General features: G+C 37.1%; 1 protein-coding gene across 2 annotated transcripts in view; it reads right to left on the reverse strand.

Moving 5' to 3' along the window:
* Positions 1-23,464, reverse strand: part of SLC26A7 (solute carrier family 26 member 7) — a 151,182-nt gene that overhangs the window by 24,583 nt on the left and 103,135 nt on the right. For both annotated transcript variants that reach the window (XM_016185667.2, XM_007517362.3), the window contains 6 exons: positions 21,454-21,606; positions 16,841-16,923; positions 14,575-14,722; positions 13,606-13,719; positions 7,771-7,848; positions 4,936-5,031 (listed from right to left, as the gene is read on the reverse strand). In XM_016185667.2, coding sequence (XP_016041153.1) covers positions 4,936-5,031; positions 7,771-7,848; positions 13,606-13,719; positions 14,575-14,722; positions 16,841-16,923; positions 21,454-21,606 — 672 coding nt within the window. The remainder of the gene's footprint in view (positions 1-4,935; positions 5,032-7,770; positions 7,849-13,605; positions 13,720-14,574; positions 14,723-16,840; positions 16,924-21,453; positions 21,607-23,464) is intronic.

A 23,464-nucleotide genomic window follows, 5' to 3' on the forward strand; every position in this document is an offset into this window, starting at 1 on the left:
GGGTCTTCTTTTCTCCCATACCCTCACAGTATATTTTTTTTTACTATAGTCCATTCTCATAGGCACCAGGTAGTACCTCTGTGTTGTCTTGATTTCTATTTCCCTGATGATAAGTGACAAAGAACTTTTTCATATACCTGTTGGTAACCTCTAAGGCCTTTGTGGTTAACTGTCCATCTCTTCTCCCCATTTTTGATGGGGTCACATTTTTTTTATGTCCTTACAGTCCACGAGTTATTTGTATACCTTAGATTTAAACCCTTTATCTGATATATGTTGTATGACTATTTTCCCCCATTTAGTAGTATGTCTTTTTGCTTTGATAAGAGTTTCCTTTGCTATCTCACAGAAATTTGATACTGAGTATTACAAGAAAAAAATCTGATACTATTACCAAGCTTCACAGGCAAAAAGAACCTCACTGAGCACCTATTTAGAAAAACAAATTCACATAAAATAATACAAAACTGTGCCATTAAAAATGTGATTTCTCTGTTTTATTGATCCTTCAATGCCTGAAAATAATAAGTCTAAAAGTTTCATAGGAAAACATTTTAGAATCAACTAAAACCTTCCTCTGATATCAACAGAAAAGGAGGGAGAGGAGAAGGAGAAGGGGGGAGAGGGGGAAAAAGGAGGAGAAAGAGGGGAAAGAGAAAGGAAAGGAGAAAGGAAAGAAGATAGAAATTCCACCATACAAACACTCAGATATCAAACCAGGAAACAGATGATTAAATAAATAACGCACTAATAGGAATCTGTATTTTTTTAAAAGACAAGAGATCACTAGATGTTTAAATATATTTAAAATTTCTGTACTATAAACCAATGAATGATGTCATTTTCTTCCAACTTTGAAGTCATTCTAGACTGATGTACTGCTTTATATGACAAATCTATGGTGAGAATAAACTAATGCAATATTTTTAATATTCAGTTTTATTCTTCCTATTCAAACTCATAGTCTTACTTGTGGCCCAGGCCTTCCTTGTTTGCCTTAAATAACCAACTATTTCATTTCTCCATTCTACCCCTCTCCTTAAATTTTACTAGTATAGGGACTGGGAAGATATCACAGCAGTAGCATGCCAGACTTTAATGTCTGAGGCTTCAGAGGTCCCAGTTCCAATCCCAGGAACCAGGAATCCCAGTATGTCAAGAGCTTAGCAGTACTATGGTGTCTCTCCCTCTTTTCCCCTGTCTCTCATGAAAATAAACAAATAAAGTTGTCTAGTACAAATCTGATCCTTATTTCTCCTTGACTGATATTTCAGCAACTCTGGGATGAAGTCTAAGCTTTGGAGAGTATGAGCAGCATTTCCTAGTCCAGCTCATCCTTAACTTTTCCAGTCTCTGTGCTCACTTTGGCAGCACATACATTAAAATCGGAATTTTTCCAACCCCATCTGTTACTTACTCCAACCTTTGCACTTTATGCTCTAGTGATCATTTCCTAGAAGAACCCTTCAAATCATTTTCCTTTCAGCATTTTAATGTATCCCTTCCTATGTAATTAATGGGTTCTTTAAAAATGCCTTGGAGAGGGGGCAGCAAAATAGTTCTCTTAGTGAGCTGCTTTGTCATGTGCACAACACAAGTGTGAACCCAGCACCCACTACACCGAAGGAAATTTCAGGTGCTGTGGCTTCTCTCTTTCAATACTTTGCTTCTCTGACTTCTCTGTCTCTATTAACAACAAACAGCCAAACAGAAAAGAGAAATGCTTTTAGTATCAGAAAGGTAGCAACTCACTTGTAAGGGTACCTGATTTATCATATGTGAGACTCAGGTCCAAGCCCAGCCCTCACCAAAGTGGGGAAACTTCTGTTCTGTGGTATCTTTCTATCTACCTACCTATCTATCTATCTTACATAGATATATGTATGTATGTATCTATTATCTATCTATCTATCTATCTATCTATCTATCTATCTATCTATCATCTGTATCTCTATGCCTGCTTCTTTCTTAATTGCTTGGATCAGTGACTCCCCACCAATAACAAAACAAAGAAATAAAAAAAGAAGAAATGCCTTTATCACAGATTATCAAATGTTGGATTAAATAAATTTTCATCTTATCAATTCATATATATCAATCTCAAAAAGTTAAGATCCAGGAGACTAGACTATGGTTCAGTGGAAGAATGCATGTTTTCTATGTGTGAGGTCCTGGGCTTAATTCCTGGCATCAGATGGCAGCACTATGGATAGAACCAAAATGAGTAGCACTCCATGGGTGATAGAACAGTGTCTTTCTCTCTTTCATTCCCTCAAAATATGGAATAAAAGTTGAGCTGGGGAGACAGTTCAGTAGTATTGCATGTACATGAGGTCCTGAATTCATTCACGATTTAAAAAAATTCTCAATCAGCATTACTAACTTTGGTCTCTTGAATTGTCTACCAAATATTGTTTATGTTCCCACTCATCCATCAATTCTACTATGAGTCTTTCATATTATCCTAGTCCAAGGCATAAGTCATAATGTTGTCTCTTGGCTTACTTCCTGCAAAAATGTGTCTGGAGAAGTATCTGCATTCCCAGTAGGACCCAGACTGTACTTTGGTAGGAAGTTAGTAATACTGAACCATAGGAAGATTATTATGAAAGGAGATGCCAACATAAACAAACCCAAAGTATCTCAGGGTAAATGAATTGAAGGAGGGAAGATGCGTACATAATTAAATCTCAGTATGGTAAATGCCATGATAGAGCTAAACAGAGGGTACTTGTGATCTACTGAGAGGGAATGTGTAATGCTTTCAAATAAACAGTAACTGTTAGAGCTCACTTTGTCATTATTCAGTATAATTTAATCTGTCCCTGGCAATATCCTATTAACATAAAGCTTCTCTCAGTATAACCCATATTAAACAAACTCGTGATTCTTTTGGCATTTATAGTGAATAAGGGCACTGTTAGGAAGTGCATTTTATTAATACAGCAAACATTTCTCAACAATTAAGGTTGACTCTTTGTGCATGTTCTATTTTGGCATATTTCTACTAGTATGGACTGATATGATGATTTTCATTTCCAGGATAAATCCATAAAGAAAATTGGCGATATAGATTCCATTTAATTTAACTAGAATTCCTTTCAAAGTTACCAAGAACATCATTAAAAATTGACAAAAATCCTTTCTTTTTCTTATAAAAGTCATTTTGCATCTTTCTGCTTTGATTAAAAGTTTGAAAAAGTCTCTGGACACAGTCTGAAGTGAAGCATGGTGAGGTGGCAATCGTTGCGTTGGTTAGGTTGTGATCAGCGGATGCAATATTATTTGGTATGGATTGGGAGAGGCATATGGGAAAGTGGACCCTATCCAAGGGTTCCAGGACTGGGGGAAGGAGGGGCTCTATAGTGGAGATGTGAGGTTCCTGCTGTCTTAGGGCTCAAAAAGACAATTGATAGTTAATGTTATCATCACATTATTTGGTAATTGGGTTAACTTTGAAAAGTCCTTTTGTTAGGGTTTGTTAGGGTTTGCTGTATAGTACCCAGTATCTTGTATATAGCTGTGCTATTGGATGCTTCTGATCTACTTGGTCTAGGCTATTGAGAGAGTCCGCATATCAAATACACAGCCTATATATTGAAAAGATTCAGTTTGTGTTTTGAAAAACTTTGAGACATACAATTGATTTTCCCCCTCTCATATTAATTAACTAGTGATTTATATGACTACATTTTGCTAGGAGTGTACATAAACACCATTCCCACCACCAAAAGACTGTGACCCATCCCTCCCACCCACACCCACCCCCCACTGGCCCAGGAAGCTGCATGTCTACCCCTCACCATAGGGTTTTTACTTTGGTGCCCTACTTACAATTTGGTCAGGTCCTGCTTTTAGTTTCCCTTTCAGATCTTCTTAGTCAACTTCTGTTGATGAGTGGGATCATCCCATACTCATCTTTATCTTTCTGACTTAGCTCACTTAACATAATTCCTTCTAGCTCTGTCCAAGATGGGTCAGAGAAGGTGGGTTCATTGTTCTTAATAGCTGCATAGTATTCCATTGTGTATATATACCACAGCTTTCTCAGCAACATGCTTCACTTCAGACTGTGTCCAGAGACTTCACATGTGGAATGACAACCATTCAGCTTCATTACTAGGGTGAGACCTTTCCTTTCATAGTATACTCTAATTTCATCTCAGGTGGTTCACTTTCTAACAAAGTCCCAAAACCTAGATATACACCAGTTTCTGTGAGAGAGAGCATATCTTCACATGTATCTATAAACTACTGCAAAATATATACCTGAAAGCAGAAGTACACTAGAGTTTGCAGTGAGTACCTCCCTAACACTTCCTCTCCACTATTCCAAGCTTTGGGTCCACGATTGCTCAGCAATTTGTTTGGCTTCGTATGTTAACTCTCTTTTCAGTCACCAGGTTCCAGATGCCATCAGGATTTTGGCCAGGCTTCCCTGGATTGAAGACCCCACCAATGTGTCCTGGAGCTCAGCTTCCCCAGAGACACACCCTACTAGGGAAAGAGAGAGGCAGACTGGGAGTATGGACTGACCAGTCAATGCCCATGTTCAGCGGGGAAGCAATTACAGAAGCCAGACCTTATACCTTCTGCAACCCACTATGACCCTGGGTCCATGCTCCCAGAGGGATGGAGAATGGGAAAGCTATCAGGGGAGGGGGTGGGATATGGAGATTAGGTGGTGGGAATTGTGTGGAGTTTTACCCCTCCTACCCTATGGTTTTGTTAATTAATCCTTTCTTAAATAAAATTTAAAAAAAAGAATGATAACCCAGAAAATTGAAAAAAAAAGTTTGAAAAAGTAAATGGTAGCTTGTAAAGTATGAGTTTCGAATAGCTAAAGATTATTTTCTGCAAATGAAGGTATTACAGCTTATTTGGTAACATGTGTTTAAGCTAAAAAGTGACAATTTAAGTCAAATTTCTACTTACCCAATCAATTTTATCCACATTCCAATATTTTTTTAAGTCCCGAAACTGTATTAGCATTCCCTTCAGTCCCACAACAATGATACTTGCAAGAACACACTACAAACAAGAAATAAGTTGATAGAGAAACAAAATGAAGATTATGACCTAAATTTAAAAAGACCAAGATATTTTTATTTCTGTGTTTCTAAAGTACTTAGAAGAGAAAAGCAATCACGCTTTAGAAAACTAAAGTAATATTCACTTAGATTAGAACTAAGTATGGTGTGTATATATTATCAATTCTAGAAAATCAAAATCACAGGGTAAAATTTATGAGATTCTTTTTAAAAAATGAGAAACATAGTGAATTAAAAGTGTGAATTTCTCCTTCTTTCTCCCTTTCTTTCTTTCTTTCTTTCTTTCTTTCTTTCTTTCTTTCTTTCTTTCTTTCTTTCTTAAGAGACCACAGCACTTTGTTTGTAAAGAGACCACAGCACTGAATCTTCCTTTAATACTGTGAGGACTGAGCTTGAGCCTGAATTGAATATATGGCAAAGCAACAAACTATCCAAATGAGCTGTTTCACTAGCCCAAGACTGAATTTTCTTTCTTTCTTTTGGGGGGAGGGGTCTCCAAGATAATTGTAGGGTCTCAGTGCATGCACTACGAACCCACTGCTCCTGGCAGTCATTTTTTTTTTTTTTTTTACATTTTATTGGATAAGACAGAGAGAAATTTTGAGAGGAGGGGAAGACAGACACCTACAGACCTGCTTCACCACTTATGAAGTGACTCCCCTGCCAGTGGGGAGCTGGGGGCTTGAACTGGGATCCTTGTGTGGGTCGTTGTGTTTCATATTATGTGCATTTAACCTGGTATGCTACCACTGGGCCTCCCTGAATATTTTCTTAACTTTCTTTTTTAAAGCTGATGCTCATGTTCAGCGGGGAAGCGATTACAGAAGCCAGACCTTCCACCTTCTGCATCCCACAATGACCTTAGGTCCATACTCCCATAGGGTTAGGGAATGGGAAAGCTATCAGGGGAGGGGATGGGATACGGAGTTCTGGTGGTGGGAATTGTGTGGATTTGCACCCCTATTATCCTATGGTTTTGTTAATGTTTCCTTTTTTATAAATAAAATTTTTTAAAAATGGGGGGAAGTCTTATTTACTTATTGATAGAGAAAGAGAGATTGAGAGGAATGTGTGAGACAGAGAGGGAGAAAGTGAGAAAGACATATGCAGTTGAATTTCAACTTATGAAACTCCCCAGCTCCCATCCTGCAAGGGAGGAATGAGGCTTAAAGCCTGGTCCTTTAGCATAGTGAGATGTATGCTCTCCCAGATATGCCACCATCTCACCTGCTTAACTTTCTAACAATTACTGCCATTTGTTTGAAAGTTACTTGTTGAATAACATTTAAATATTTATATTGTCCACCTCTTTATTTAGACTTGTTCTTGGAATTAAGTGATTACTAGAAAAAAAAAATCTCTCATGAAAATGATATCTTCTCTTTGCATGAATGAAGAGTCAGAGCAAGGAAGATACAAACTGTCTCTGTCTCTCCAGAGGCCAGGCTATTACTTGTGTCACGTTGGTGGCCCAGGCTTGAAATAAACAAGGTGAACTATTAGTACTAGTTCCTGAGTCAGTTTGTACAAGGAGGTACCAAGAATTCCTTGCACCAGCATACAATTTCTAACAATCTATATTCAAATAAAAATCTTATGAAGTCTACAGTTTATGACAGAGTTCACCAACCTCCACATTCCAAATGAACAGAGTAAATATAATTCTATAATATTATTTTTTAAAATAAGGAGGTTAATTTTTTATAGTAGAATTGTTGATGCATGAACAGCTGTCTACAAAACACTCTCACCCTGAGCCTAGGTCCCTTTCCATCATCATGCACCAGGACTTCAAAGTCCCTTCTCCCCTCAGCCCTCTCCCTGATCTCCTCCATCACCCTTTGCTTTGTTGCAATACTCAAAACCCTGTCCAAGTTGTACTTTTTTTTTTCCTCCAGGGTTATCACTGGGGCTCAGTGCCTGCACTATGAATCCACTGCTCTCGTGTCCATTTAAAAAAAATTGAAGGGGATAGAACAGAGAGAAATTAAGATGAGAGGGGAAGATAGACACCTGTAGACCTGCTTCACCACTTGTGAAGTGACCCACCTACAGGTGGGGAACCAGGGAGTCAAACTGGAACCCTTGTGTGGGTCCTTGCTCCTTGTGCATTTTGTCCTTAACCCAGTGTTCCACTTCCAGGCCCCCCAAGCAGTACTTTTATTTCCCTTTTCTGTTCTTGTTTTGTAAATTCTGCTCATGACTGGGATCATCCCATATTCATTTTTCTCTTCCTGGATTATCTCACTTAACATGATTCTTTCAAGCTCTATCCAAGATGAGGTAAAGAAAACTTCATGGTTCTTAATGGCTGAGTATATTCTATTGTGTATATATATTACAACTTTCTTGGCGAACCATATACTGTTGAATACTGAGGTGGTGTCTAAGATTGGGCTACTACAGTTGTGCTGCTATCTACAATGCTATTTTTGCAACATGTGTGCTTAACCCGCTGATCTACTGCCCGACTCCCTACAATGCTATTTTTATACAAACCCCTACAAATTAAAAATAATCACAATACTCTTGATTTCTCCCTACTGACTGAGGTCTCATCACAACTTGCCTCTACTCAATCATTACATTCGTCACATAGTTTTCAGATTAAAAAAAACACTAACAGTATACTTCAAAGACATTTTACCATACAATGATTCTTATTAAAAGTTAAGTAAAAAAATAAAATAAAATAAACAATGGAAGAACACTACTGTACCATGGGCAGCCAGTAAAGCAAAGGTCCTATTGCATAGATGACAATCAGTACAAAAATGCAAGATATTAAGCAAGCCACCTGTAAAACAAAAGCCAGACAGAAAGCAAGCCTTAAACTTTGTTTATTATTCCAAAGTACTGTGGGATTGAGGGGAAGCAGAGATCATTCTTAGTTCATCTTGATTAGAAGAAACAAAATGATGGCACATGATTGTTCAATTGTACACACTGTCATTATCTATATTTTGCAGCTGAGTGAACCAAAATGTGACAGTTGACAAGCTGACACAGTCAAATTAAGTCAGAGATGAGAGAAAAGCAATTCCACACAAAGTAATAGGACATCATCTACTTTTATCACACACAAGAATGGCTTTTTGTTTGTTTATCTGCGTAGAGGCAGAAAGTAATATTTCAACTAAAATTCCTTTAGACTGTTGTTCAGCTTGTTCCTCCTCTGTGCTTACTAAGGAATTGTTTGAATGATAACTGAACAAGCAGCATAGGATGCTTCTGTGATGATGAATTTTCAATGAAGCATTTGCTCTCCTCTTTGGAGTTGCTACTAACTGCACTAAAATGAATCAGTTATATCAGATTATGGGAGTAATAGCTGGTAGTGAAATATAGACTTAGTATTAGTATTCCTGAGAAGTCAACAGTATTATGTTGTAAGCAGCTTAACCTGCTGACAAAGGCAATTCAAAATACCTGACTCTTAGCTATGTTTCACTTGATGGCGAATGATTTCACAGGAACAAATGTCCATGACTTAGTACAAATGTTTGACTGAACTGTCATCCCAGTAAGAAATAAGAAGGCTTTAAGGGAACTAAAATGATGGATGACTAAAATATCACTGTGTAGCTATCAAAGGCAGCCAGTAGCTACTAAAATGACAAAGATAAAAAAGACATAGAGATAGAGATAGACAAAAATAACCAATATTAAAAGCTTAACACTTTAAGGGCTCAGAGCAAAACAAGATTCTTAGATAATTGCTAGCAATGATCATATATCCCATATAGTGATTAAACAAAATTCAGGTTTGGGCAATGGTGCATCAGGTTGGTTCACATATAACAATGCTCAAGGACCTGAGTTCAATTCCTAGTCCCCATCTGCAGGGAGAAAGCATTATGAGCCATGGGGCAGTGTTTTAGGTGTTTCTTTTTGTTCCCCTCTATCCTCCCCTTCCATATCACTGTCCCTGTCCAATAAATAAATAAGTTAAATATATTTTTAAAGGAATTCATTATGGTATAACTACTTTAAAAATTCCTGGCCATGTCATATGTAGTCACACATTCACTTATGAAATATCAAAAACTAAGAAAAATAAAAACATGTGCCACGTAATACTTCTGTGTGAATATCAATAGTCACTCACTCATTTCCTATTTATATCAATGAATGAATAACTGAAATGCTCACCAGTTGGTGAATAAAGAATTTGTGGCACACACATAAAATAAAATATTACTCAGAAGAACAGATTGTTGACACATAGTGCAGCATAGATGATACTCAAAACCATAAAGCTATATGAAAGAAGCTAAACATAAGTTCCCTCCATATTTAATAAAATTCACCCCTCCCCCAATATTCTCAAGCATAGAAGTAGAGAAAAAGGTCATTCCATGGTTGTTAAGGGTCTCTTTTCTTCCTTTCTTTCTATTTTTCTTTCTTCCTTTTGAGGGGAACCTTGTCAAAAGTCATATACACAACAAGGGCAACAAAAGGGAATAAATAAATAAATAAAATTTTTTAAAAAGTCATATACAGAACTTCAATTGAGGAGTGAGGTTTCTGTGCCTCTAACCTCTGAGTTGTTTCACTGTGACCTATGCTTACATTTGAGTGAATTCTTCAAAAGAAATACTTAAATCTATATTTTCTTCCTGTCACATTTTCAACAAGCACTGCATTTGTTGTAGGTTTATAGCAGTTCAGACACACACACACACACACACACACACACACACACACACACTGAAGGAACACTAAGATGCTACCCGTTTCTTAAACAGCTATTAGTGAGTGCAAAGTAGATGGAGAGCTCACTCTATGCACATTTATTCACTAGAAAACCATAAAAGAATAGGAAAAAAGATACACTGATCAAAGAAGGTTAGATTAAGAAGATTTGTATAAAGGTTGGAAGTAGGGGGCTAGTTCACAAGCAAATATCATGAATGGCATAAGGGGAGTACAATAGGTGGAAGAGTGGCACTGTGGTATCTCTTCTTTCTTCTTGTCACTCCCTCTCATCTTTCCCTCCTCTTTCTAAAAAATAGAAGAATGAGAGAACTGGCCTTGAGAGAGTGACTGAGCACATGTGAGAAACATTGATATATAATGTGCAATGTATAATTATTATAATCCAATACATATATCTAAGTGTATAATGCAGTGTATATTATAGCATATCAGAGCATTATATATATATATATATATATATATATATATATATATATATATATATATATGCAATAAGTCAATCTTGGGAGAATAAATAGAGAAGAAAGAGAGAATAAAGGCATATGATTTGGCAAATTAGAGACAAGAGGCAGTCTCAGCATAGCAGAAAGACATGCCAGCTGTCATGTTCAGCAGCGGCTGAGCTTTGCCTGCAGTAAATGCTCTCTCATCCTTCATGGTTCAGTTATGTCTCCCAAATTGCCTGAAGTTCCCCATCATATCTACTGGAAGCAAAGCGAATAATGGGAGGAAAAGACCCAGTGGGTATTGTACCCCCCCAATCCCACAAATACACATAATTAATAACCTTTAGAGAAGGATGGAAGAAAGACGTAACACTTATTTGTGCAATATTGTTTTTGCAGGAATGTGCCTCATACTTTTATATTTGACTAGATAGCGCCTTTCTCCCATTCAAATACTAAGCGGGCCTGTCTCTGCTTAGCATTCAGGGAGAGGCGGTCATAGTCAGAACTTTTTAAAGTCTTTGTTACTAAGCTTCATTTCAAGTAGGATGTTCCTCAGATACCCATGCTCTAGACATCATGTCTAAGGAAAATTCTTTATAGAAAGCATTTGCAAATGTGGAAAAATATGTTTGAGCCTTTGATTATGACATTTGATACTAAGGAAATGATCTATCTCTTTCCCTCTCTACCTCTACCTCCCCTCTCAATTTCTCTCAGCAGGTTAAGCGCAGGTGGTGCAAAGCAAGGACTGGCATAAGGATCCTGGTTCAAGCCCCTGGCTCCCCACCTGCAGGGGAGTCGCTTCACAGGCGGTGAAGCAGGTCTGCAGGTGTCTATCTTTCTCTCCCCCTCTCTGTCTTCCCCTCCTCTCTCCATTTCTCTCTGTCCTATCTAACAATGATGACATCAACAACAACAATAAAAAACAACAAGGGCAACAAAATGGAAAAATAGATATAAATAAAAATATTTTTTAAATTTTTAAAAAGAGAATGCTTGAAAATTTCAACACTAAATACATGGATACTTGCAGTAGCCTTGGCTTAAAAATATTCCCATTGGGAGTCAGGCGGTAGCGCAGCGGGTTAAGTGCACGTGGCGCAAAGCGCAAGGACCGGCTAAGGATCCCAGTTCAAGCCCCTGGCTCCCCACCTACAGGGGCATCGCTTCACAGGCGGTGAAGCAGGTCTGTAGGTGTCTATCTTTCTCTCCCTCTCTCTGTCTTCCCCTCCTCTCTCCATTTCTCTCTGTCCTATCCAACAACAATGACAACAATAATAACTACAACAAAACAACTAGGGCAACAAAAGGGAATAAATAAATATTAAATAAATATTTAAAAAAATATTCCCATTATGGTTGTGTTTTTTTGTTTGTTTATTTGTTTTAGGTCTTTGTATAATTTATAATCTCAGTGATGGTCTAATGTCCAACAGAAGCACTCTGAAGAAGATAGCACAGCTCACCCAGAAGTGGCCATGGCTTTAGCACAGAAGGAATCAACTTAACTTAAGGGGAAAGGGAAGGGAGCCAGAGATCAAGGGTACAGACAACAGAGTCCACAGAAAGCAAGAAGGATTCTGCAAAATTATAGCTGCTAAAGAAACAGTTCAAGATGAGGCTACAGAAAGATTCACTCAGAGACTTGTGGTCTGAATTCTAAGACCCATACACACCCTTCTGCGGATGTTAGGAGGAAGTAAAAAGATCATATTTGCATTTAAAGTAACATTCTAATGGAATACTACTTAGATGTTAAAAATGATTATTTTCATTTTGGGTGGAACTGGAAAGCATTTTGTTAAGTGAGATACACCAGAAAGAACAAAGACATATACTGTACCAGGTAGTCTCACTTACAAGTAGAATTTAAGAAACTTGAAATCAGTAACTGAATAGCAATCAAGGTTTCATGTAAAACAGGGAAGACTTCACAATTTAGTTGCTGTTGTGACAATCATTTGTGAAATCACAGTATATTCAGAATTTGTTATCCTTTCCTTCTGCCCCATAGTACACCCATCAGCAATAATATTAGTTTTATGTTATATTAGATTATCCATTTGCCCATATTTCCTTTGACACCTCTCCCACAGTCAAGAATCATATCCTGTTTAAATATTCTTCTACAACCCCCAGAAAAAGACAATAAAAAGTTTGAATTATCAGGAATTGGGTGGTAGTGCAGCCAGTTAAGCGCACTAGGCGCAAAGTGCAAGGACAGACAAGGATCCCAGGTGGAGCCTCTAGCTCCCCAGCGGCAGGGGAGTCGCTTCACAGGTGGTGAAGCAGGTCTGCAGGTGTCTATCTTTCTCTCCCCCTCTCTGTCTTCCCCTCCTCTCTCCATTTCTTTCTGTCCTAACAATGACAACATCACTAACAACAATTATAACTACAACAACAATGAAAAACAACAAAGACAACAAAAGGGAAAATAAATAAATATTTAAATTTTTTATTTGAATTTGAATATTAAATTAATAATAGTAAATGTTTTCTTATTCAATTCTAATGAAAGCATGTTTTAACAATAGTTGTTAAAGTTCATTTTTTGTATTATAAAATGTATCAGATATTTCTTGTATGAAGCAATTACTAAGTATGTAGATTTAGAGTAGATCTTTCTGAATTCAATATTAGCAATGTGTCTTATAAACACATAATAATAATCTTTTCTTTACACTTATATGTTTACACGCTTGGTCATCTTCATAGGTACAGATATTGATGTCAAGGACTTATTTTTCATATAACTGATTTATTTTTATTTTTTAAAATGATTTCAATTTCTTTTCATAAGTAAAAAAATAAGAAGAAAAAAAGTAAAGAAAGACAAAAGAGAAAAGGGTGAGGGAGATGGAATAATGGTTATGCAAACAGATTCTCACACCCAAAGTCCCAGGTTCAATCCCCCACAACACCATAAGACAGAGCTGAGCAGTGCTCTGGTGTTTTTCTCTCTTTCTGAACCTCTATAAAAAATAAAATATTAAAATAAAATAAATATATAAAATAACATATTAAAATAAATAAAATATTAAAGAGAAAAGAAAAAACAAGGCAAAATTTGAGCTTAGAGAAAGAAAAAACCAAAAACACCAGTAGAGGGAGCTTTGATTCAAAATTTGACAAGAAAACTACCTTTAGGACTGGATTTTTTTTCAGTTGTCTCACAGAATGATTTAGTACCAGAGGTTCATTCATAAGAAAGAAATGAAATAAATATCCTTGAAGCTAGTTATGAGAAACAAAAACCAGAGAACACTACAATATTTTCATGGTTTTAAAAAGTATCTTGAACCTTCCTCTGTCCAAGGAGAGTAGGGATCCTGAGGTTTTTTTTTCCTTTCCTTTTTTTTTCCCCTCCAGAAGTACCATGAAGTTACCTGTGTCTTTGCTCCTGTGCTGTACAAGCCAGCAGTCCTTCCCATGGCAGCTGCACTTGGTATGCAGAAGAGAAATGAAGAGATCACATTGCTGAGACCATGGGCCAGAAATTCCTACAAGATTGTTAATAGGGGAACATATCATTTAATTGTGAGAAACTTTTATAGACCACAGGTATATCTTGTCAGAGAAGGAGACTGGCTTCTTTTTCACCTTCTCTCTCCACCAGTCATGCCTGAGCTAATAGAACTAAGATCTAATAAGTGCTTACAGTGAACCAGAACCAGTTTGAAGCACTTCTCATTCAATCTTCATAACAAGGGGGAGGGGGAAAAAACTGCAAAACTGCAATTACAGTGTCTGTTGCAAAATTTTTCTCTTTGTAGTCATATAATTTTTTACATGGTATAATATGGTATCATAGTTGCTCACTTTTACAAAATGTTTCCTGAGTTACTGCAAAAACCTCCTAATGTTTTCCTCCTTCTGTCACAACAGTGAATGACACAGTTATCCCTATCCTCACAGAGCTGGCAGTCTAGGGAGGAGATGTTGGAAATAATTATGATAATAAGCAAAGTGAAAGAAAGGAAGGAGTGGAAAAATCTGGAACTTAGGTTTTCAGGTTATCAAGGCAGGCCACACTGAGAAGGGGCTATTTGGTAAAGAAGGAATACAGATATTTAGAGAAACTAGGCTTTTGGAAACACACACACACACACACACACACACACACACACACACACAACACACACACACACACACACACACACACACACACACACACACACGTGCAAATGTCTGTAGCCGCCAGCATCAAAAGTGTAACTAGGGCACTCAAGGATTAGCAAGGCAGCAAATGGGGCTAAGAGAGTAGAAAAGGTTTATCAAATTCGAGAAGACAGAATTGGACCTTAGAATATATAGTACAGTGACACACTGTGGAGAGGGTCTGAGGTATATCCCACCTGGTTGTCATCAACTGAATATTTGAATTTTTTGGCAGATCCTTGAGCAAGAGCCAGTGAGGCTACATAGCCTACAAGTGCCACTCCAAAAGCTTCAGTAATCACAGCAGAGAGGATATTCATTGGAGGGGCTCTTGGTGGAGGGATTCTATGGAAAGAAAGACCATATTGAAATCATCAGCCTCGTGTAATTTCTTTAACAGTTTATAATGAAACTGACTGTGAAAATGATTCTGAAGTTTACATATAATAAGTGAAATGTCCATGTGAAAACCAAGCAGCCTTGCCCTTAGAAGCCCTTCGTTTTCAATTATTTGACAAAATTGTAAAGACCACCACAGGGACAGTTCCATGTGTCTAACTAGCATTTATACCCAGGGAATTCAAATTACACCACAGAAATGCTGACTCAACAAAAAATTCCTGTATCAGAACAAAAGCAGATCTGGAGTGTCCTTCCATTTGAACCTTTCCAATTATTTATTTGGAAATAAATCAAGACTATTTTCTATTTTAAGTACTATGGTGTCATGTGCAAACACTAGTTTACTATGAGCTACAATTCTTGGGTTTATTCCAAAACTTGTTATTGAGTATATAATCTTAATTATGTTTTAACTTGATTCTCTCATTGTGGACTTAACTCTCACACACTGCTAAGAAAAAGATTTGTAAATGTTCCATTTATCCTGTTACAAAATATAGAACCACAGTTAGTTGTTTCTCAGTTTTAAAGAAGTATTTGAACTATTTCTTTTAGCTAATACTCAGATTTTTTTCTCTTATCTTCTTTTGAAAACAATTGAGATAAAATAATAAGAATAATCCACAGTATTCATAGGGTTCTCTCTCTATATAATATATATATATATAAATATATATATTAGGGATATATATATCCCTAATGATGCTTTAGGAGACAAACCTCTTCCCAGACGGGGATACTTAAAACTAGCTGTGATCTATTGCAGTAGATCCCAGGACTCTAAAGGGGGAAGGCTGCAGGGGGCTGGGAATCCAATGTCCTAAAACTAAGGAAGATGATGAATTGGTAGAGGGGTGATGTGCAAACAGCTATCACAGGGAGTTAAGAAAATGTATACATATGACAACTGTCTTGTATATCATTATCTCCCCCCTAATAAAGTGATTTTTAAAAAGAATTTATTTATTTACCAGAAAGATAGGAGGAGAGAGAAAGAACCAGACATCACCCTGGTGCATGTGCTGTCAGAGACTGAACTTGGACCTCATGCTTGAGAATCCAATGTTTCATCTACTGTGCCACCTCCCGCACCACATAAAGTCATTTTTTAAATGGAGCAAAAGTAGAAGAAAAATACAATTCCATGTTGACTTATGATCTAGCAGGTAAGTCAAATGCTCAGCCCTTTTCACATTAGCTGTTTCATTCAGTTCACACAACTAGCCCAAGGTCAGCTCCCGTGTGAACTGTGTAGAGGGGAAAACATTTGGTAAAAGACTAGAAAATATGTCTGAAGTCACAAAGAGAATGGGAGAGTGTTCCATGCCAGGCTTCTGTTATGATGTTTTAGACATCATAAAGATGTGTCTGAAAAGGTCACTCAAACTAAAACAGAATTAGAGGATTAGAGGGGAGGGAGGAAGAATATAATTTTCCTTTTCACCAACTTAGTAGTTTAAGTCTCAAGCCAAACTGACTTTTTTTTTTTTTTTTTAGTCTTTACAGGTTGTAAAATATTTTCTGACTTACGATGTTTCAAGTGAAACAAAAATAGTCACTAAAGACTGGGAAGATAGCTTAATGGTTATGCAAAAAAAGACTGTCATGCCTTAAGCACCAAAGATACCACCAAGTTCAATCCCCAGCACCATCATGAGTCAGAGCTAAACATTGCTTTGGTAGAAAAAAAAAAAGATAAGAAAAGGAAAAAAGTCATTAGCATATGTGAGAGGAATACAGCTGACTAAAGCCCCTTAGCATGACTCTAACTTGGAAATTCAACACTGCATTTCCCCCCCAATAATATCTTCATAAATAATTCCCAAATCTTTACTTCTAGAAAAGTTGGGTAAGATAGTTGTCAACTTCCTAAGTAATTGGAAGAGTCTAAGAAGTTAATTTTACTCTACAGTTAGATTGTTTATTTCTATTTTTTAATTATTCATATTTTGTCCCATACAGGATTTTGGAAGAAATGGAGCCCATATGCACCTATCCCCAGTCTTTTCCAACATAAAAAACAAACCAACAAGTAAAACACACAAAAAAAGACTACATTACCCTTTTGGAATGTGACCAACTACTTCTAATCCATATGTGTTTTCCATATTGGTACAATAACAAGCAAATGATGCCGCAATAATCTGTGTTGTTCCATTTGAAAAAATAGAAAAGAAAATTATTATTCTTAAATACCTTAAATTTTAAAATTATTTTTAGAGTAAACACAGTGTGTGTGTGTGTGTGTGTGTGTGTGTGTGTGTATAATAGAGAGAGAGAGAGAGAGAGAGAAAGATTAACAGGTACAGAATCTGTAAAGTTAAAATGAAAAAAAACACCTTCTATTTTGAGAGCCCTTGATTTGTAGTTTTCAAGATTAAGTGCCATGCTATAGTGTGTAAGAGCCTGGGTTCAAGCCCCTGGTCCCCACCTACATGGGGAAATTTCACAAGTGATGAAGCAGGGATGCAGGTATTTCATCTCTCTCTCTCTCTCTTTCTCTCCCCATCTTTCCCTCTCACCTTCCCTATCTCCCTGTTACCTCTCAATTTCTCTATCTTTATCCAAAATGAATAAATAAATACCTATAAAATATTAAATGTCATTCAAATAATAAGGTTTTTCTATTACCCTAATCTGTATCCATCAAACTATGTATGATTTAGAAGGTGAGCTAAATACAAAAGATGTGTGTGTGTGTTTGCAGAGAGATCCCTCAAAATACCTGTCTATATGACATTAGGGATGCTTTATAATAGCTCTTTTTCTCTCTGTGACAGCAACTTCTCAAGAATTTGAATTATTGCATCATATTCCTAATGTAGGTTAATGATCAATAATGACTTACAATTTATTGAGTAATTCTGAATTTTACTATTTCTAGAAGTAAAATGCAAACTAAGAATATGTTGGACTCAATGCATATGTATTGAATGACCTTCTTGTATTTGAGAGTAATAGTTTTCTTGGATATTCAGGCGCTCTATGGCATTATATGATAAGGTTGACTATTCTCTGCCTCTATCATTATCACCACTAAAATATATATTCAAAATCTAGTTCAGGTTTTATTTTAACTGCTTTGACACCCTAGTGGTTTCTATAACTTCTTCAAATTCTCCTTTAACTCTTGTGATAATTTTTTAAAGATACCAGGAATCTCATATGGCTATGATATTAGTCTGTAAATGTGTATACACTATGCATTTTAGTTTAAAAGAGAAACATGTAAGTCATCTGTTTATAGCACAAAAATACAGGAACTTAGGAGGTAGCTCAAAGGTGGAGCACATGTCTTGCTTTGCTCTTGGTTTGACTTCTGGTACCATATAAAATAATGAAGCAGTGTTCTTGTCTCTCATTTCCATCTCCCCCTCCCTCTCCCTCTCTCTCTCTCCATATATATGTATGTGTGTTTCAAATTTACTATATCCATGGTCAGAAAAAAAGTATTAAGCCATAATAGTAAAAATTAATAATCTACCAATTAATGTCCAAAATACTATTTTATTATATATATGATATGCATTTTATATGTGCTATATGTATGGACAGAAATCACTGTATTTATGTTCTCTGTAATTATCTTTAACTAAATTTTATAACATCATTTTATGAAAAGCATTTATTTCAATGCACAACATTAAAATTTGCTTTACTACTATGGGGTTATAACTGCTAGAACTCAGTGCCAGTATGATGTATGACTTCATCATTCCTGGTGACCCTATTTTCTTTTCTGGATAGAAGTTGATATACAGAGAGGAAGAAAGATAGGGTGAGAAAAAGAGAAGCCTACATGTCTGCTCCACTTGTGAACCTTCTCCTGTAGGTGAGAACTTGGGGCGGGGTTCAGTTTCTCCTCTCACCTGGTAATGTATGCTGACCTATGTTTTAATTTGAAAACATTAAGTAGACTTAAAAACAGGCCAGCCTTAAATATTAAAAAAGTAACAAAACCACACAAGTTATACTGTTAAATTATATAAATATCATGGTGTAGTATTTTATTTTTTTAAATATTATTATTTTCATTCATGATTTAATAGTGACTTACAAGGTTATAAGGATATAATTACAAACCATGCCTACCACCAAAGTGCTCTGTAACCCCCCCAGCAGTAACTACCATAGTTCTCTCAATGTCACAGATATGGGTTGACCATATATATATGGTCATACACATTTTTTCAAGTTCATGTATTTCAATTCTATATATTCCACATTTAAGTGAAATCATTTAGTACTTGTCCATCACATTCTTACTTACATCACTAAGCATAATCACTGCCAGTTCCAATCATTTTGTCCCAAAGGACACAGTAGTCTTTTTAACTGCTGAGTAGTACTCTGTTAAGTATATGCCCCATGACTTCTTTCTTTTTTGTTTTTGTTGTAGTTATTATTGTTGTTGTTACTGATGTCGTTGTTGTTAGGTAGGACAAAGAGAAACGGAGAGAGGAGGGGAAGATAGAGGGGGGGAGAGAAAAGTAGACACCTGCAGACCTGCTTCACTGCTTGTGAAGCGACTCCCCTTCAGGTGGGGTGCTGGGGACTCGAACCGGGATCCTTAAACCAGGCCCTTGAGCTTTGCGTAATGTGAGCTTAACCCGCTGCGCTACCACCGGACTTCTTTTTTATATATTTTTAAAATTCAAATGAGTGATTTTTACCACGCTGTTAAAAGCCTTTTCCATCCTTACTCTAAGTACTCCTCACAGTTTTTTTCCCTCTCATACATATAAAGTTTTAATCAGGAAAATGAAAAGGCATGCACCAGAGAAACATGGAGCCATTTGAACAAAGATGGATGACCCCATGTGGAACTTTATGCCCACTTTAATTCACTTCTAATTTCCCACCTTCACTTTCGTTCTTAGTCACGCCTATACCTATTATAACTTCCAGGTGTGCTTCCTTATTCCCCTTCCATCTCAGAAAAGGGAAATAAGGCCAGCTTTCTCAGTGTTCTCCAAATTCTCTTCCCTCTCAGCAATGGGGAAAAGGAAGAGAATCCTGGTCACAAAAGTTTCATGTCCCAGTAGAACTGGAGTTCAGAGCCCTCTGGGTGTCTTCCTCTAGCATTATCCCCTCTAGGGAAAAATGCTAATAATCATAATATCACCTACTCTTTTTGTTCTTTTTTTATGTATTTATTTCCTTTTGTTGCCCTTTCATTGTTGTTGTTATTGATGTCGTCGTTATTGGTTAGGACAGAGAGAAATGAAGAGAGGAGGGGAAGACAAAGAGGGGGAGACAAAGAGAGACACCTGCAGACCTGCTTCACTGCCTGTGAAGCGACCCCCCTCCCACAGGTGGGGAGCTGGGGGCTTGAGCCAGGATCCTTACTCTGGTCCTTGCGCTTTGCACCATGCGTGCTTAACCCGCTGCGCTACCGCCCGACTCCCTATATCATCTACTCTTAATAGTGTATTTGAATTACATACCATATGACCATGTGTTAACATATCTCCAAAAATTATCAAATGTATACAATAATACAAGACCTAACTAGGGAGAGAAGACATTTATCTTAGTTCTAGAGAAATGAATCATATCCCCTTAGAGACATATTACAATGTACTAGTATTGATATTCCAACAATATGAAGGAATATTTATTTTTTATTTATTTATTTATTTATTTATATTTTTTTATTTATTCCCTTTTGTTGCCCTTGTTGTTTTATTGTTGTAGTTATTATTGTTGTTGTTGTTGTTAGATAGGACAGAGAGAAATGGAGAGAGGAGGGGAAGACAGAGAGGAGGAGAGAAAGACACCTGCAGACCTGCTTCACCGCCTGTGAAGCGACTCCCCTGCAGGTGGGAAGCCGGGGGCTCAAACCGGGATCCTTACACCGGTCCTTGTGCTTTGCGCCACCTGCGCTTAACCCGCTGCGCTACATCCCGACTCCCTGAAGGAATATTTTAAAAGGTGAAGTTATTTCGGCAGCACTTATCATATATATGTATAACTCAAACTAATTTAAAAATTAAGTCAATTAACGATGAGTAAGTCACTGTGGTTGTATGAACATTTGATTTTCAACTTAGTGCTTTGTTTAATTAAAGGTTCTCATTAGAGGCTCTTAATTTCAAAACCTATTTTTAAAGTCATCTGCCTAAGGAGTAAATTCTTATTTAACATAATTTTTCTAGATAAAATAGAAAATAATTTAGAGAATGATGCCTGGTTAATGGAACATATGAGTATGGTTTCTGTTAAACAAAATTAATTAAGTAACAAATTCAATATACCTACCAATCAATAATGAATATTTGTCAAGTGATTCAATTTTTACATGTATAATACATCAATAGGCTATAGAACCAAAATTTATTGCTTTTCGGAGTATCATTCCATCGACATTTGAGTCACATAATTTGAAATGTCTCTATTTAAAATGTTAAACTATATGTCCACATATTTATGAAAAATTACAAGCACATGAGAAATTCTGTGTAAATTGAAAACATGTGTGTCTCCTTTCTTAAACTTGATTTAAAATGCTTCCTGTTCTTACATCAATATATAGCCACGCAAATTAGCCCAGTTTTAATGAGAGACAGGAGGAGCCATGGGTTACTGTACACAGAATAGTGACTCTCTTCAGGTTACCTCCGCAACTGGCAAAGAGAGTAGGAAAAAATACTAAAAGATGATTTCATACTTACCAAAACTAAATCGACAGGAAGGACAACTTTAATTTTCCTCTTAAACTGTTCGTTCAGCTCTTTAACCAGAACAAGCACCACGATGCTTAGCAAGGATAAGAGTAGTGCTTCCAGTCGAACAGACTTGATGTTTTCAAAAACATAGGCATAGATCTACAATAACGAGGAAAAACACATAAAAAATCAGGGCCACCACCATATACTAACATTAAAATCTACCCCCCCATGAACTCAGGTGTGTGTGCATGTGTGTGTGCATGTGTGTGTGCATGTGTGTGTGCGTGTGTGCGTGTGTGTGTGTGTGTGTGTGTGTGTGATTTCCAGGGCTTCACCATTCCAGGTCACAATTTTCAAATAAAGAGACAAATGGAGAGAGGGAAAGACATCATAGCACCAAAGCTTCCCCCTAGTGAAGTAGGGGCCAAGTTTGAACCTGAGTCAAGCACATGGCAGAGCTGGATGAGCTATCTTTCCAGCCCTGAACTCTGTGCTATTTTATACAGATATTCTAAGGGGTAAGGAGTGGAAAGATGGAGTATAGGTGGACATCAAAATTACAGTGTTAATGGAAACAATAAAGAATATAACTCTAATTCACTTGTATGTACAAAATTGCTTTGCTCTTGTTTCTTTCATCAAATTCAGGGTCTACTTCTTCCCACATATGGGCACTAGTAGAGCAAATGACTCTACCAGCTCTTCCTAGGGACTTCAGTGGGCAGAAATGCTAATGACAACCACCTGTTACACCAGACTCATCATTAAAAGCTGTGAGGGAACTAGAGACTCCTTTGAGTTCTGCCATCCTTCCTGAACTCCACAATCAGAAACAGACACGCATAATCCAAACACAACGGAGTTAAGTGCAGGTATTTAACTGGTGTCAGATATTCAGCAAAAAGTAAAGTGTTACTATGGCCTCATTCATTTAGCTTTTTGTTTTATTTATGGCAACACATTTTATGCCAAACACTCAGTTCTAGGCCTGCAATAAAGAACAACTAATATAAGCATAAGTATTAATATAGCCTGCTCCTAGTGTTTGCATTGTTAATTAGATAACTGAATAAATCAAGGCAGAATCTTTTTTTTAAATTTTTTATTTAAGAAAGGATTAATGAACAAAAACATAAGGTAGGAGGGGTACAACTCCACACAATTCCCACCACCCAATCCCCATAACCCACCCCCTCCCATGATAGCTTTCCCATTCTCTAGCCCTCTGGGAGCATGGACCCAGGGTCGTTGAGGGTTGCAGAAGGTAGAAGGTCTGGCTTCTGTAATTGCTTCCCCGCTGAACATGGGCGTTGACTGGTCGGTCCATACTCCCAGTCTGATCAAGGCAGAATCTAAGTGTGGACAGGAAGCAGCAGCTGAGGTCTATGTGTCTTAGAGGTGTAGGAGGAGAGAAGCCCCCCCCATTCAAAAAAAAGAAGACCAATGAGAATTAGTCATTTTAAGAAAAATGGAGGATGTAGGGATGAGGAAAGAAGTCTGGGATAAATGTACTGCCTAAAAAACATGTTCATAAAATTTAAAGAGTATAAAAATAATGAGAGGAGCTCATTATATTTTAAGTTAGCAAGTCTATAGGGAATTATGTCTACAGTTCTGGTGCCTGATGGGAAAACGGATCTAAGCTGGGGATAAATGTGTTTTGCAGGGAGTTCAGAAACTGTACCCATGTGTCAACAACTGTACTATAATTCATTAAAACCCAATAAAAAAAAAACATGCTTAAGGGGCCGGGTGGTGGCACACCTGGTTGAGTGCACATGTTACAACCTGGGTTTAAGCCCTTGGTCCCAACCTACAGGGGGTAAGCTTTGCTAGTGGTGAAGCAGGGTTGCAGGCATTTCTCTGTCTCTCTTCCGCTCTATCTCAGCTAACATTTCAATTTCTGACTGACTGTATCCAATAGATAAAGATAATTTTAAAAGTTTTAAAAATGCTTAAAACCAGGAAGGTAAAATATACTATTATCAGACATTCAGTCAGGCTAACTTAGGGA

The sequence above is a fragment of the Erinaceus europaeus genome, chromosome 1 (assembly GCF_950295315.1).
Source record: "Erinaceus europaeus chromosome 1, mEriEur2.1, whole genome shotgun sequence".
NCBI lineage: Eukaryota > Metazoa > Chordata > Mammalia > Eulipotyphla > Erinaceidae > Erinaceus > Erinaceus europaeus.